Here is a 16,001-nt window from a genome sequence, read left to right as displayed (position 1 = left end):
AGCCTCTCCCAAGCCTTTTCCATTTAGGCCACCACTTCCCCTGAATCTTTACAGTCTAACTGAACGTGCCAGGTTTCATAATGTCCTCTGAGGCAATGTTTGTGGTTGCTAAATTATCACATCAGCCTTTAGCAGAGATTTGAGCGGTACACAAACTCTTAATGGTTGATTCAGAGGTGTAAATCCCATTACATGGTCATAGGTAAGAATAAATTCAAGTCCCTGTGCCCCAAAAGCTTTAAAAGATGATAACCCGTCTTCTACACAGACCTTCAGTCTCCTTGTGGAAATGTTATTGATGGTTTGATCATTAGTATGTCAGCTAGCTCATTTGATCCATCAGCTAAAACCCCAGTGTGCAGCCTGCCACTAACCAGGCTAAATTGAATGTGGCGTATCGACTTGCTACGGTTACTGATGCTGAACTCAGCAATTATACTGCTTGTGTCTGTCCAGCGGGACGGTTGAGAGGAAGTGAAAAGACACAGAGACATATACTGCAAACTGATTTTAATGGATTTGTCGGTTACATAAATTACATTGATTGTGATTGAGTGGTCTGTCCCAAATGAAGCCTATGTTTGACGATGCGATGTGTGACTAAAGGGGGAAAGCAGGAGGGAGTGCCACAGATAAAAAGCTGTTTTGAGTCCTGACCTAGGAAGACATTGCTATGACTTGAGTAAAATAATACACACACAGATCTTTTCTGAAATACTCTTGCCACAGCTTTCAGTTATTACAAACCCCCACCTACTGTTGGCAAACTCTCCTCTTGTGCGTGCCAAACACTCCCCCATATATTGGAAAATATCCTGATTGGTCTCAAAATTTAGGAATAGGTTTCCTCTCGTCGTCCTTACAAGACACAACTTGATGATGCGTACTATCATGTTCAAAACTGGTATTTCATTGTTCTTCGGCCACCAAATAAGTATATTTCTATTTATCATTTTTAAATGGAAATATTGTTTGTTCTTGATGGATTTACATGTTTCTGGAGAGAGCCTCTTAAATGTTAAACGTTATAGTAGATGTTGACTGTGAAGAGAAAATATAGACATTTCTTCTGACTTTTGGACTTTTATGCCAGTAAGATTTAGGAAGTTATTAATACAGGTTACAGCTACAGATGTAATAAGGGGCAGAGATATTAAACTCTGTTTGGAGACTGTTCTGTGGGTGAAAACTAGAATACAACCTGATGTACACAGGCTTTACAGCAAGATTACACAGCAAAAACGTCTGGTGTTTGGCGTTTTTCCTGCAGAAACTCATACTGTTCATGACAGTACTTACTGAAAAGTACTATGCCTCATTAAAGCCTTACAAACAAAGCTTAATTAAAACACATTCAAACATAGAAACAAAGCAAAACCTGTATAAGATAAATAAGATTAAAACTGATGCTCTTGTAAAATAGGCATCAAAAAGAATCTAATGTAAGAACTTTTGTAAATTATTCACAGATATCACAATTTGTATTTTTTAAGTTGTTCCCTGATAGATGAATCTCTGCAGTTCATGCACTGAACTGAGGTACCAAATGTTGATCTGCGATGATTTAACAGTTCCAGTGCTGCCGGTCTTCATCCCGAGCCTCGGAGACGCCCTGAAGACATTTCACTTTTTCTTTGGATGCTATTAAAAGACAATAGGAAAAGAAAAAGCAAAAAGACATGAGGCTGCAGTTAATAACATGCTCCAGATTTTCTGAAAACACACACACACACAAAAAAGGATCCAAACGGTAACTGATCCTCTCTTTGACTGATGAGATGCCAAAATGTCTGCGATATAGACAAGTCAAAAGCTGGTCAATAAAAACACTAGACCCAGTATTTACAGAAAAAACATAAATGGCACCAGCCCGTTGGAGAGTTCCAAATGATTAACAGACACCCAAGTTTGGAATTCAAAACTAACCCTAGGATGAGGACATTTGAGCGGAAATTTAACCGCCTGCCCCAATCTGACCTGCTGCCCCATCCAATTAAATGCTTCACCCATCAGAGGTGCCTTTTCCTGGGACTACAGACAGTCATTAGAGATATTTGTCTCCATTTAATTTCCATTTGCTACAGATGGGCAGCCGAGGGATTCAGAGACATTATCTGAATCCTAAGGAGAGGAGGCGCAAGCCGCCATGCACAATACTGCTGCATGAGGTGGCAAAAGGGGTTTTAGGGAACTCAAATTCTCTACTGATGCTAATACAGTTGGCAGGTGGGAATGAGTGGTGGAACATCCAAAACCAGTACACTAGAGTTCAGTTAATACAGTTTTAAATATGATAAAATCTCAACTAACATGTGCCAAACTGATTCTAAATCAGCTGTTGCATTTTAGCATTTTCATTAGTTTTATGCATCAATGCATTTCATAAAATACACATCCATAAACCTTTCACACCGGAAAGAAAAACAATGATTTGATCAAAATGCTGTGTGTTTGCTCAAACCTCTGCCGCCATGCCAGGGAAATAGACAAACAGATGATGTTTAATAAAACCTCAGCTGTCGGCGCCAGCCTCTCGAGCACAGAGAGATGAGATAAAAATGCAGATGCCTGATCTGAAGGGTAACAGTGCACAGAGGTGAGCAAAGCTGAAACTGGGCAATGAACTTGAAAGTGGATTCTAGGAACACTGCAGTACTTCTATAATCAATCAAGATGGCGCAGCAGATAGCTGGCTGTGTGTTTTAGTGCACTCTGTTTTGTCTTGTTTTGTTTGTAAATTTAGTGTTCCGCTGTGATACCCAAAACTCTTTTACCGGAGAATAGCTCATGAACATCAGGTAAACAATAGTGGATTAAGTTCCCACTTTTCTCATGTCATAGGTGGAATTATTAGAACTTCTGGTCAAAGGTGCTGTCATCTTTGCTAATGCAGTGAAACTGTAGCAGAGTGAAACGTGCCGGTGCAGACTTCACACATTGTTACCCGAAACATCTCTCTAGCATGTGGTCACTGTGCGACAACATCAAACTTGCTACTGGTGGGGAATAACAGAGACTTTTATTCATCTTCTGTTTAGCTGGCAGGCTTCCAACTCTTCAGAGCGGATTGCGACACAAATCTTTCCAGCAAAACAAAAGGTGGAGGTCTCTGTTTTTACATCCACAGTAGCTGGTGTAATGATGAGACAGTAATTCAACAGCGCTGTTCTCCTGATGTGGATAATTTATTATTCATAAACTGTAAACCCTTCTACACCATCATCCCAGCTCTGCAGGACAAGCTCTCCCAGCTGAGTGTACCTGACTCCACCTGCAGGTAGATCAGACTTCCTGTCTGACAGGAGGCAGCATGTGAAGCTCGTAAAACATGTCTCTGACTCTCGGACCATCAGCACCAGTTCCCCTAAAGGCTGGGTTCTATCCCTTCTACTCTTCTCCCTGCACACCAACCGCTGCACCTCCACTCATCAGTCGTCAAGCTCCTGAGGTTTGTGGATGACACCACAGTCAGTGGGCTTATCTCTGGTGGGGATGTGTCCGCCTACAGGTGGGAGATGGACCATCTGATAAAATGGTGCAGCCAGAACTACCTGAAGCGCAACGCTCTTAAGACAGTGGAGATGGTTGTAGATTTCAGAAAGAGCCCAGCCCTTTTGCAATCTTGGCTGCAATCTTCCATCCCTCCAGGATGAAGATCGCGGCCGAACCCTCCCACCCTTGACACAAACGGTTTCAGACACTCCTCTCTGGCAAGCGACTGCAGTCCATCAGGACACAAAACCTCACGCCACATATTTCCTACAGTCTGCATCTGGCCTCATCAACAAGGTCAGGGACCCCCTAACCCTCTCTACAGTAGAGTATACCGATACTGTACATTTTTGCACAAGTAAATATTTTGCAGATCCCTGCACAAACTGATTTAAATAACCATTTAATAATAGCCATATTGTACATATTCTTTATTCTTCTTTTTTAATATCTTACAGTCAATTTTTATATTGTATATTTATGATTATTGACCTGCAGTAATCAACTTCAAGTATTTATACGATATGAATCTATAAAGATTTGCCCATACTTTAATAGGGTACCACATAGGAGTGTGATTGTGGAAGACTGCACATAAACAATATAAACCGTCATGAATTTGCTAAGTAAGTGGAATGGAGGAATATTCCCAGTGGACTGCACTGAGAGGGACTTACTCCAGACTGCAGCACAGATACAGAAACCTCACAGTGCACGATGGTTCTCGTCATGCTGCAGGGAGAGGGGGCTTATGGATGGGTGGATAAACCACAGCCCTCTACAAAGTGCACAGCATGCAACCACTGCATACCTAACTCAATCCTGGTCTGCAACACTTCCGGGCCTGGCTCTCCCTAAATGTTCCCAAGACAATTTCCACTCTTTGTCCAGGCTAGGTTTGTCTTCATTTTGACTAGCATGATTTATTCTGCACTATAAAAGGTCAAATTATGTAGTTTGTTGTGTGCTTGGAAAGTAAACAAGTGGCAGCCCATGTACGCCTCCAGGATTCGGAGGTGAGAAGGAAAGATTGAGGCTGACCCCTCCCACCTTCTGCATAAACTGGCACCCCCTCCGGCAGGAGGCTGCATTGCATCAGGACCAAAACCTCACAACACAAGAACAGTGTTTCCCATCTGCAGCTGGCCTTATTAACAAGGCCCCACTGACACTGACTTTCATACCCCCTAACCCCACCTTTACAATACAGTACCCTCATTCTGTAAATCTTTGCTTGTGTAAATCCCATGTAAAGATCTTGCACATCCCTGCACATACTGTAATTTAAATAACAGACATATTGTACATATTCTTTATTAATTGGTATATCTTATTGTCAATTTGAATAGTTTATGATTCTTGACTATCAGCACCTCCTTTATCTTCTATTTTTTCTACCCGCTATGTTTGCCATTATGACCCAAAATACCAAAACAAAGTCCTTGTATGTATAAACCTACTTGGCAATAAAGCTGATTCTGATTCTTCTGATGAGCCAACTGTTGGTCTCCTAAGCAGAAATAGTTAGAATTTTTTCCACAGCAAATACTGAGAAAAAGCATGCAGCCAATAAATCAACCTCAAGTATTTATAGCATATGAATTTATAAACATTTGCCCATTCTTTAACAGGGTAACACACAAAGGAACTGCATATAAACAATATAAACTGTCAAATTTGCTGAGTAAATGGAGGAATATTCCCATTGGACTGCATTGAGACGGACTTACCCCAGACTGCAGCACAGATACAGAAACCTCACAGTGCATGATGGATCTTGTTGAGCTGCCGGGTGAGGGGGCTTATGGGATGAGTGGAAACACCACAGCCCTCTACAAAGTGCACAGCGTGCAACCACTGCATACCTAACTCAGTCCTGGTTTGCAACGCTTCCTGGCCTGGCTCTACCAGATAAGATAATTTCCACTTTTACTTCAGGCTGGATTTGTCTCCATTGTGACTGCCGTGCCTTATTCTGCACTATACAGGTCAAAATTGGTTTCAACTCTAAAAAAGGTAATAGATTCTTAGATGTAATAAATGACATCATCCATTCTAATTTTCAGAAGATTCCTAAAAATATTTCCCCTGAAAACTTGAAAAGCACCAATAATTTTATTTTTTTAAAGAAAAAGATGACCTTCTAGTGCAGGTCACGCTCATGCGACATCGCACACATCTGAGATTAAATGTAACCTTGTACTTGTAAAGTACACAGAGGCATGGGTACATTGATTAATCATTAGCCAGGCACATGTGTGGCGTCTGGATCTCCTTCACAGCATTCAAACCATGAAGCTCAGAGTGTGCTGTGGTGGAGTAGAGACTCAGGGGCATTCATCATTTTTATCATTTTTTTTTTTTAAGACTTTAGTGCCGAGAACAGACATTTTCAAGTTAAAATGCAGTCCATGACCACAAACCTAGATGGCAGAGTACTGCACTCATGTAATGTTGTATATTCTTTTTTTATAGACCAGATTCTCATTTACAAACTTGCAGGAAAACGATTCTTTTCTACGTTATTTGTATGTGTTGTGTGTGACACTGCTCCCCCATCAGACAAAAGCGAGACCCTGAACACCACATGTCGTCAAACACACACACACACACACACACACACACTTCTGAATCTCAATAAGGTCCAAAAATTATTAATGCCACATAAAAAATTATATTAAATATTTTTACCACTCCTTTTATTACTATTAGAGGAAGTTGAATATTGCTATGGAAACAGTAAGTTGTGCAGGAGACTGTATATTAAGCCTATAGTTGTTTACATTTTGGCAAATTGGCACCATTAAACCTATGCTGTATTAACTGTTAGCAGCACCAGTTTGCAATGTAACCATAGATGTGCAGAGAGAGCTATCACTTGAGTATTTTAACAGTGAAGAAAACCTTTAAACAAAAAAAAACAAAATAATGGTGATCCTCATTCAAATTCTATTTTATACTTTCAAAGAGGATTTTTTGGGACATTTATTCATGATGGACATCAGAGACAATTGACAATGTCTGACCATTTCTGACAAACAACTGTTCAGAAAAGGTACTAACTTTCTCAGGCCAGGACTCACCCTTTGGAGACAGGAGCAGACAGTTTGGTGTCCATCACTAACTGTGAGAGCTGATAACAATTCCAGTCTCCCACAAACTTAGTGTCATCATTTTAACAGTTTATTTTGATTGATGAGAAAACATATTGGTTTAAAGGACTATCTGGTACTCCAGTGTTGGCTGTTAACTTACAGCAGCCGCCAGTGCTTGCTCCAGGTCCTCAACGATGTCAGCCTCATCCTCAAGTCCCACAGACAGCCGGATCAGTGTGTCACTGATCCCCAGGACATTCCTCTCTTTTTCTGGCACTGATGCATGAGTCATAATTGCTCTGAATGACAATAGAACAACTTCCATATAAGTCATACACAGAAAAGCTATATAAAGATCAGAGCAGAGACACAGACTGCATAATGGAAGTAAAGTATCTCAAAATCTGTGTCCAATAGGATTTTCTGCTTGATCTCTGCTGCCACCTTGTGGTGCCATTTGTTACATTTCATCTTCCATCCCGTTTACTTAAAGTTTCAGTTTTACTTGCACATTAACATTTGTATTATTTAACTTTACTACCATTTCTGTCATGCTTTACACACACACCACTGTTTTTTCTGCTGAATACCAAAAGTCAACACTGTACTAAAAGGACTTGTTCAGAGTAAAATTCTGCAGGGATACTTACGGATGTTCTGCTAAACTTTCATAACCACCAAGACTCTCGGCTATCGCAAACATCTGAAACAGGAGGAGAACAGAAGGCTTCAAGTGAGACATAGTGCAGGCCATACAAAATATGTACACACATGTGAAAATAAGTTGAAGGAATAGACAAAACACGACAAGTAACTAACTACTGAAACTCCTTGAACCACAGTGAGTGTCTTTGCTTAAATTTTGTGGTTTGGAGCATTTTTAAAAGATACATTCGTCTGTCATATACTACAAAATACAATCTGGTCCTCTTGTGACAATACTAGCTGTTTCAAATTAGCATGAAACTAAAATAATGTGCAATCTGTTTGAGGATAGTTTCAAATTTCCAGTTTCCAAGGTGACCAAATTGAATGATTTTGGGATGCATTCATGATCATGCTTTGGAGTCTAAGTTGAGCCCCAAAATTTTCACAGTCGATTATTGCATCATCATGGACAGCAGGCTCTTCTATTGGACAGATTAAAACACTCAAAGTCTCAATCAGGAAATGCCTTTAAGTAGGAATGCAGTGCTTCGCTAAAGCACTCTTACAGTCGTGGTATTGAAGTATATTTTCCTTCATCTGTCCTGTCAGCCTGGGAATCTGATCCACTCATTTTGCAAAACCCCTCTAGTCTCACAACATTTGCAAAACAACAACAAAAACAAACAAACAAACAAAAAAACCCAGTTGAGATCAAATACACATTTACTGCTAAATTACTTTCAGGCTACTGAGGAAGGTGGTAGCATGCTCCAGTTTTCCCTTAATGTAGAAGGTGATCATCCCCGGACATCCGGTGCATTGTCTCTTCATGACTTCGTGCTGGGGGTGTGAGGGAAGGCCTACGACCAGGGAGGGAAAACATAAAAAAAAAACCAAACACAACAGTCAAGTGACGATTACAGATCACGTCAAGGCACAGATACAATACAACAGGTTTACTCTGACCCTGGAGTGTTTGCTCCTTTGGTACGCTGCAATTTCAAATAGCTGCAGGTGTATATTTGGGGTGTCGCTGCAGATCTCATGGAAGCAATGTTAACAAAAAAATCTAAACGTAAAAAGATGGAAGAAGGGAAAGGTCTTTTTGAAACTCATGCTACTTGTGAGAACATGAAACTTTTGCTCATGAGCCCTGGTTTGTTTCTACGAAATAACTACCTGTAAACACTTTTTTTTTTTTTTTTAAATGTGAACTTTTTGAATAAAAGGTAAAGTGTTCAAACATTGGGAAAGAATGACATTAGTGTTACTCTAGACTTCTTTAGATCAAATAGTAAGATACCAATTTATTCTGTTGAAATATGAAATAAATCCCTATGGAAGGCCTCTCTTAAGCAACGTGAACTTAAATGATCCACAATTATTGATTAAAAAGTAACTGCAGCTGCATGTTTGACAAAACAGATTTACAATCTGGCAGTAAAGCGATAAGAGGTAAGTTTCAACAATATCCTGTTATGATGCGAGTGGTGAATAATGCATTGCTACACTCCACTGCTGGGAGATCACCTGGGAAAATGACGCGCTCTACCCTAGGATCGTCCTCCAGAAACTTGGCAGCAGCCATGGCGTTCTTGAAGTGTCGCTCCATCCGCAGGTGTAGCGTCTTCAGTCCGCGGTTGCAGAGGTAGCAGTCAAAGGGAGACGGTACACCACCCAGTGCTGAACCAAGGGAAGATCACGTGGGAGGTAAATAAACAAAGAGGTTCCAAAGCCTTCCAAAACCCACATCAGGCAAAAAACAAAAGCATAAACAAATACTTCGTTCTGAGAAGGTTTTAAATTGGTTCTGAACTTTGGCCTCGGGAGAATGTTTTGGTTGTTTAATGAGCGGATGTAGGTCAGGAAATAACCAGTCCACCAAATACTGAGCGTGGCAGAGCCAGACATTAGGTGAATGTCTGACACTAGAGCTGTTCACTTTCTGAGATCTGTGTCCTTAAATCACCTCATTCCAGACACATAACTGGTCAAACTGGATCCAGCAAATGTTTATCCACTTGCTTAATAATTTCAACCATAAGTCACCTCCCAAGATATTTAGTGACTTTCTGTCAACAGACTTATTGCTTCATCAACAGTGTACTGTAAAGTATATCTGATGAAGTCTGTCAAGGCAAACCTGAAACGGCATTTTGTCAAAATGTGGTATGTACCTAACAAAAGCAAATGTAGTTTAAATTTGTCGCTCTTTCTACTCACCATTTTGCAGGAACTTCAGTCGCTCATACAGATCTTCCCGGTTCACTGAGACCAGACCCATGACCACATCACTGTGACCTGTCAAATTAAAAGGCAAGAATAAAACACTGCCATTGACTTTTAGCTTTGCCAGACAATTGTTTGATGAAAATATTGGGAAAGATCAAGTCTAATAGTTTCAAAGTCCTAAACTTTTGATAATGAGGTGCTTGCTGGTAAGAATTACAGACTACAGATCCTCTTCATTCCTCATGTAAGCGGACAGAAACTGTTCTCACCAGCCATGCCCAACAGTGCCCCCACTACTCTGATGTATTTTCCATCTTATGTTTGTAAAATAGTAAAATAGAAAAATGTTGATAACCTACCGTTCATGTATTTGGTGGCTGAATACATGCAGACATCAGCTCCCAAAGCCAAGGGGCGCTAAGAACGTACAAGCCAAACGCAAGAGTTAATCAGTGACTTGTTTCCACATAAACTGGAATTTGATAGCAGGAAACTATTAATCTGCCGTTGCAAAATCAAAAGAGCGTGAAGCAAACATCTGGCGCTCTGACCTGGAAATAGGCAGACATGAAGGTGTTGTCCACAACCACCACGATGTCTTTGTTGTGATTGTGGACCAACTCAGAACAGGCCTTGATGTCAACGACCTTCATCATGGGGTTGGTGGGCGTCTCGATCCACACCAGCTACACAGAGAAAGGGATTACACACGGTAGAAAGAGATTGCACATCTAATGGTGCATTTACCATGAAGACCAACAACAGTCATCACATAAAGTGCTGATTCACAGTGACTCCTTCAAGGGAAATGACACACCAATGATGCAACATTGTAGTATCAGACTTGAAGCAGCAACTTTAAAAATGAATGATAAAATCTGTTGGACACAAGGAGCCCTTTATTGCTGTAATATCATCCTTTGACCTACTTTAGTGTTGGCCTTCAGAGCAGCCTTCAGCATCTCTGGTTTTGTACAGTCAGCAAAAGACACCTCCAGACCAACATCACTGGCAACTCTCTGAAAGTAACGGTTGGTGCCTTGCAATTGAGAAGTGAAATGAAGTTAATGTTTTCTAAAAACAAAAAAACCAATTACTGTTAAAAATGAATACATTTCCACAGCCATTTTGTACATGTGAGTAATGCATTATTTGTTTTTCTACACCATTGTGCAAGTTACAGGGTGTAGTTAAGAGTGCCTCACCTCCGTACACGTCATCCATGCAGACGATCCCATCGCCCGACTTCAGCATGTGAGTGATGGTCACCGTGGCTGCCAGGCCAGAGGCAAGAGCAATGCCTGCAGGGGGGAAAGCACAAAAGTCGTTTGCATAGCAGAGGAAACAGAAGCTGCAGTTTGCATACATTTCACCCATTATGACTGATGATCTATTTTGTTTAATACATTTTTGTTAAATACTTCGCGTCTCTGTGGAATGTGCCTGTCATGATTACGTGAGCGCCTTTTATAATAGTCTAACTTACAATACTTTGCTCCATCCAAAGCAGCCACAGCCTTCTCAAGACAGTTTCTGGTAGGGTTCCCACTGCGGCTGTACTCAAACCCCTACATAAAAACATGATAAGACACTTCAGTCACCAAACAGTTATAATAATACACTGAGTTAAAATAATAAACAGACAGGTTGCCCAAACATAATTATGCAGTCATACATTTCAGATGTTATGCCCTGCAGGATTAGAACAATGAAAACTCTTCAATGCTTCATTATTTCAGTGGCACAAAAACTGGCAACTCCTGTTTGTCTTTTGTTGGATAATCTGTTAATAATGTAGGTGTATGCAGACAACTGAAAACTGAGAACCAATACTTACTTGTCTTGAAGTAAGACACTATGTCAAGGTCTGTTTAAAATAACAGGGTACAAGGTGAGAAAAGACAACCCCACCCAGTAATTTACTATTTGGAGGCAAACATGCTCATTGGTGGGAGAAAACTAAACAATGTCTTTGTTTAAATGATTGTAAAAAATATTTCCTAAAATAAGACCTTGCGTTTGCTACAAGGATTCTCTCTCTCTCTCTCTCTCTCTCCGATTAGATATAGAGAGAGAGAATATATAGATATATAGACAGACAGACACCTTGGACATACAGGTATTGTTGCTGTGTATATGAGAAAGATACTGAGAGGGATCCACAAGCTTACACACAATTGAATGAAGTATTTGGATTCTATGACAGTGGAAGTATTTAGCACTCCTGAAGGAGATTTGTCATGGATTACTTATGCCTTTGAACAGAGGGTTTGTGTGGTTGTCTCCCTGCGAAAAACACCATCTGTGAATATACAGTAGTAAAGCAGATAATGGATGTTCTAGTTTTACAAGTTTACTCTGGTTTGACAGATAAGATAGGCATTCCAAACTTTCTAATCCATGTTAAATGTGAGGATATGCCACATGATTAGTCCTGGAACGGGGAAAACATTAAAGATCATTCATTACCCTCCAAATGCATTGTGCCTTTGATTGAAAAACACACACAATAAACCTAAATGACCTCTGCTCTCATTAATTTTATGTGAGTGTGCAATTGTAACAGTGGTACTTTCAAACTTGTAATCTGTTAGCCAATTATGACTAACCTACAGTATAATCATTGACAGAGACAAACAGCAGTTGCATAAGTCATTTTTGTTGCAACAAACAGTGCCATTTAAACTAGTCACTATATGATTGAGAGAGGGAAAACTGGATATCCCCCTGCTGGTTTCAGTCTGGATTAATAATCTATGCAATTCCAATAAAGCACCTTGCTATATCAATACAACACAATAAAAGACAGGACAATTCACAGACTTCCACTAACCATATATAGAATATTACAATTGTTGTGTATAGATTACTATGCTCCTAGTTTTTTTTAAATAGTACAGTTTCTAGTTAATATTTTATTTATTTGTTTTAATTATTTTTCTTATAAAAAGGAGGTAAAAAGAAAATGGATGCTTTTTATCATTGTTACCTAATGGCCATGGAAACACTAGCTATTAAAATCATATCTAAAGAGGAACTAGAAGTAGCCTAATTAAAATAGGGGAAACCCAAACAAAAACGTCAATGTAAGTTATGCAGACGACACAAGTTTACTATTTCCTGTAATCTCTGTGTGTATTTATGTTGCTCTGTTCAGTGATTCTTGTGTTATTTGGCTGCTTTAATAAAGTCTTATCCATCCACCCACAGGGCAACAGCGATTCAGACAGTATTGTGTGTATTACGTTTGAGAGGTATATACACTAGAAAGTGTAGATTATAGTTTATTAACCGACATGTTTCTATGTCTCAAATATCTCCAAATACAACCCAACAACTGAATATTAATTTATAATTGCCCATTTCAGTCCTCCTTCTTGAAGCTGGATAGGGTCTGCTTCACGCACGTGGTTACTACCGGATCGTTCCTGTCTTCACACACCCTCCTAAAATAACCAAGGCGTTTCGGGCTACTTACGGCGTGGTTTCCTGGTTCGTTCTGCTTGAACGTGGTGGACAGAGAGATCGGCGGCACTACAGCCATTGATTTCCATTGCTCCGGCTCCTGACCGACGTGAATTGCCTCTGTGGCGAACGATTTAAACGGCGTGCTGAAGCCGGCGAACACATCGCTCTGCTCGTCTTCTTTGCGATTTAACTCCATAACAATGCGCTCCCCCAAGCGTGAACCAAACCCGGCTGAAGATGAGTATGCATTACCATGGTATGCTAAAGAGGAAAGCCATTTAACGTGGCTGTGCGCTGCGCTTCTCCTTGCGAGCCAATCAGCGCTCATCAACAAGCAGAGGAAGCCGCTGATTGGTTGTTCAGTAGGGGCGTCCCACCCATGTGATCATGCACGTTGTTTGCGTTTGGGTGTGTGTGTGCGTGTGTGTGCTTGTGTGTGTACTGATGTAACGCTTCCTGTTGCTTGAGTCAGGGAGGTTAAAACCTTTTGTCTCATTTTATTTAAGATTTACTTCAAGTTAGTTCTACTGAATTTTACAGTAGGGTTTATTTTAAGAAACGCAGAAAACAGTCTGTAAAGTCGAAATGCAATCCAAGTAACTAAAAAAAGGAGCAAAAGCTAAACTTATCTGTAACCACTCTGTATCAAGGCATATTCTCCACAAAGATGTCATAGTTGTGAAATATTAGCCTACATTGAATGGTGTGGATTTTAGCTCCTCCTGTCACACAAAACAGATAGGCTTCGTGTAGCTGTGCTTCCATTCTTGAGCCATAGGGGGAGGAAGTGCTCTTTACACCTTTCACTACAGTGTCAGTGTCTCTAGAATATGTTACAGACATAATATCTATATGTAAGGGGAACAAATCTCACACTGGAAGCTAAATATTGTGGCAAGACAAACACACAGCACACATCCTACAATTAGTTTGGCGCCTATAATGTACATTAAGGTAATGATGATGATACAACCAAGATAGATAGATAGACAGATAGCAAAGCCAAGTCACATAAATTATGAAACAGATAACAATATTCAGTGAGGTAGGAAAGAAAACAAATACAAAAGTCATAAATAACTAATAGAGATCTCCGCCAGGTGTTTCTGGGAGTATGTGGGAGGGGGTCAGGGAGTGCAGTTCAGGCTGTGTGTCAGCGTGTATGCATGAGAGTAGAGGAATGAAGGGGGGGAAGTTGATTTGCTTCATCTGGCGGAAGATAATAAACAGTCAACCTAAGTAAAAGCACAGAGGCTGAAATAAAAGTCTAATATGATCAGATTTACACCGTACACTGTAATTGCCACAGTAATACACTGTGCATTTGTTGTATATTGTGTACATACAACATACGCATGCATACATTAAAATAAAATAATAAACATAAATAAGCAAAATAGTTGTATGTACATACACTCATGTACAGATGCTTGCCTAAAGTATCTGATAAGTGCAAGTGAAGAACAGACAGCACAGAACCCATAATGACTGTATAATATGACATGATACATGTAATAAATGTATAGTGAAGTGAGCACTCTTCTCTAGCTATGGGGAAAACTCTATAGAAATCGTACTGTCTTATTGTCTCTGTAGAAATAAAGATTATTTCAAGCATTGCTGTGGACTTGTGTGGAGATGTTTTATTACATATATGTTTAACTGAGGACAAACTGTAAGATACTAGAAGGCCATAGGCCTAATGCTTATTTATCTAATCTGACTATAACCTGAAGTCAACTAGAAGACTGGAAATAATTAACTATCTGTATGTCTGGAATAGTTGCTGATGTCATCTTTGATCATAATTCAAAGTAAATTGAACAGTTTTGAAGTAATAATTATTTACTATACCCTATTGTCATTTTATGTTACCTTACACTTACCTTATACTTTTGAGGGATTTATTCTATTAAAATGACCTTATTTATTGTACAACTAGAATTCACATTTTGATACAGTGGAAACTTCTTATATGGATCAAAAAGCTTGGGACAGAATCATTCCTATACAAATGTTTAAAAAATTTGCTTCGTAATAAAGTAGTCCGCTTACAATATTGTTTTTGGGTCTTTTCAAACATGACAACAAAAATATCTGAATATTTTACGAAGACGTTTGTTTTCGAACTCTGCTACCAGTTCGGTAATGATAGCCTACAGTTCATTTTCGGGCCTGTTTAAATCCACCGCCAAGCTGTGGCTTAGTAGCCTGTTTGCCATTTTGTATAAAGCCCAATTCTGTTTTAGGCTCTAGCCAAATTATAATTTGAACTACAGTAAGCTATATTTTATATACAGTACTGTGCTGTATTACTGTATAGTCTATTTGAATAATACACAGTACAGTCATTTAATTTATACAATAATTTGAAAAACATTTGAAAGCTGCACTCCAACCAATTTCAACACTCAAATGCTACTTACACATGGATGCATTAGTAAACAATTCAATAACGTGATATAATAACTCTTACAGAAGCATTTTCTGCATAACGAATAATTTTAAGTATATTTTATTGATGATATATGTGTACTTTTACTGAAGTAATACTTCTTCCAGCATTGCCAACCCATGGTCTAGGCTTATGTCTATTTCAGTCTGTCTTCCTGAAAATTGTTCTAGGAAAAACTAGAGTCAAAGTCCTTATATGTAGGCTGTACACATACATGGTCAATAAAGCTGATTCTGAAAAGTACGTCATGCAGAATGACCCCTTTGAGTGTGTCACATTATTGCACTCGGGAAGCGGCCGAATTGTGTTATTGTTTTTGGATTTTGCATTTTAACGTCGTAGCTGAAGTGGAGCTAGTCTTATCAGTTTTCCCATGATATGAAGTTGTCTGTGCTGTTGGGTGTATTATTATTTCTATAATGCCTTATGAAGTGACCAAATAATATGTTACTACAGTCACTATAGCTGAAACCTCAAAATTGTACTTAAATACAACACTTGAGAAAATAAACTTGGTTACTTTTCCTCACTGGGTGTTAAATATTAGATAGAAATGTATTGAAGGAACAAGCATGAGCTTGTGACCGTTAGTAACCTATCCTGAACTCTCG

At 39.4% G+C, this 16,001-nt stretch overlaps 1 protein-coding gene across 1 annotated transcript; it reads right to left on the bottom strand.

The window, feature by feature from the left end:
* Window positions 1-493: 493 nt before the first annotated feature.
* On the bottom strand, window positions 494-13,205 carry cth (cystathionase (cystathionine gamma-lyase)). Its single transcript, XM_046050130.1, has 12 exons — window positions 12,946-13,205; window positions 10,954-11,035; window positions 10,673-10,768; window positions 10,397-10,506; window positions 10,019-10,153; window positions 9,827-9,884; window positions 9,459-9,536; window positions 8,766-8,918; window positions 7,974-8,095; window positions 7,238-7,290; window positions 6,748-6,886; window positions 494-1,641 (listed from the first exon to the last, which is right to left on the bottom strand). Exons 1-12 carry the CDS (start codon window positions 13,129-13,131, stop codon window positions 1,624-1,626), a joined length of 1,230 nt encoding a protein of 409 aa, XP_045906086.1. The 5' UTR covers window positions 13,132-13,205; the 3' UTR covers window positions 494-1,623.
* Window positions 13,206-16,001: the final 2,796 nt, after the last annotated feature.

Source organism: Micropterus dolomieu, linkage group LG05 (genome assembly GCF_021292245.1).
Source record: "Micropterus dolomieu isolate WLL.071019.BEF.003 ecotype Adirondacks linkage group LG05, ASM2129224v1, whole genome shotgun sequence".
NCBI lineage: Eukaryota > Metazoa > Chordata > Actinopteri > Centrarchiformes > Centrarchidae > Micropterus > Micropterus dolomieu.
Note: the sequence above shows the minus strand (reverse complement) of the source record. Positions and strands in the feature narration are given on the sequence as shown.

Excerpts from the sequence above, each read along its gene's own strand:
- cth (XM_046050130.1), bottom strand. The coding sequence starts at position 13,131 with ATGGAGTTAAATCGCAAAGAAGACGAGCAGAGCGATGTGTTCGCCGGC. Across the intron at positions 10,769-10,953 it reads TTTGGATGGAGCAAAGTATT|GCATTGCTCTTGCCTCTGGC; the intron begins GTAAGTTAGACT and ends TCCCCCCTGCAG. Across the intron at positions 10,507-10,672 it reads CATGGATGACGTGTACGGAG|GCACCAACCGTTACTTTCAG; the intron begins GTGAGGCACTCT and ends CTCAATTGCAAG.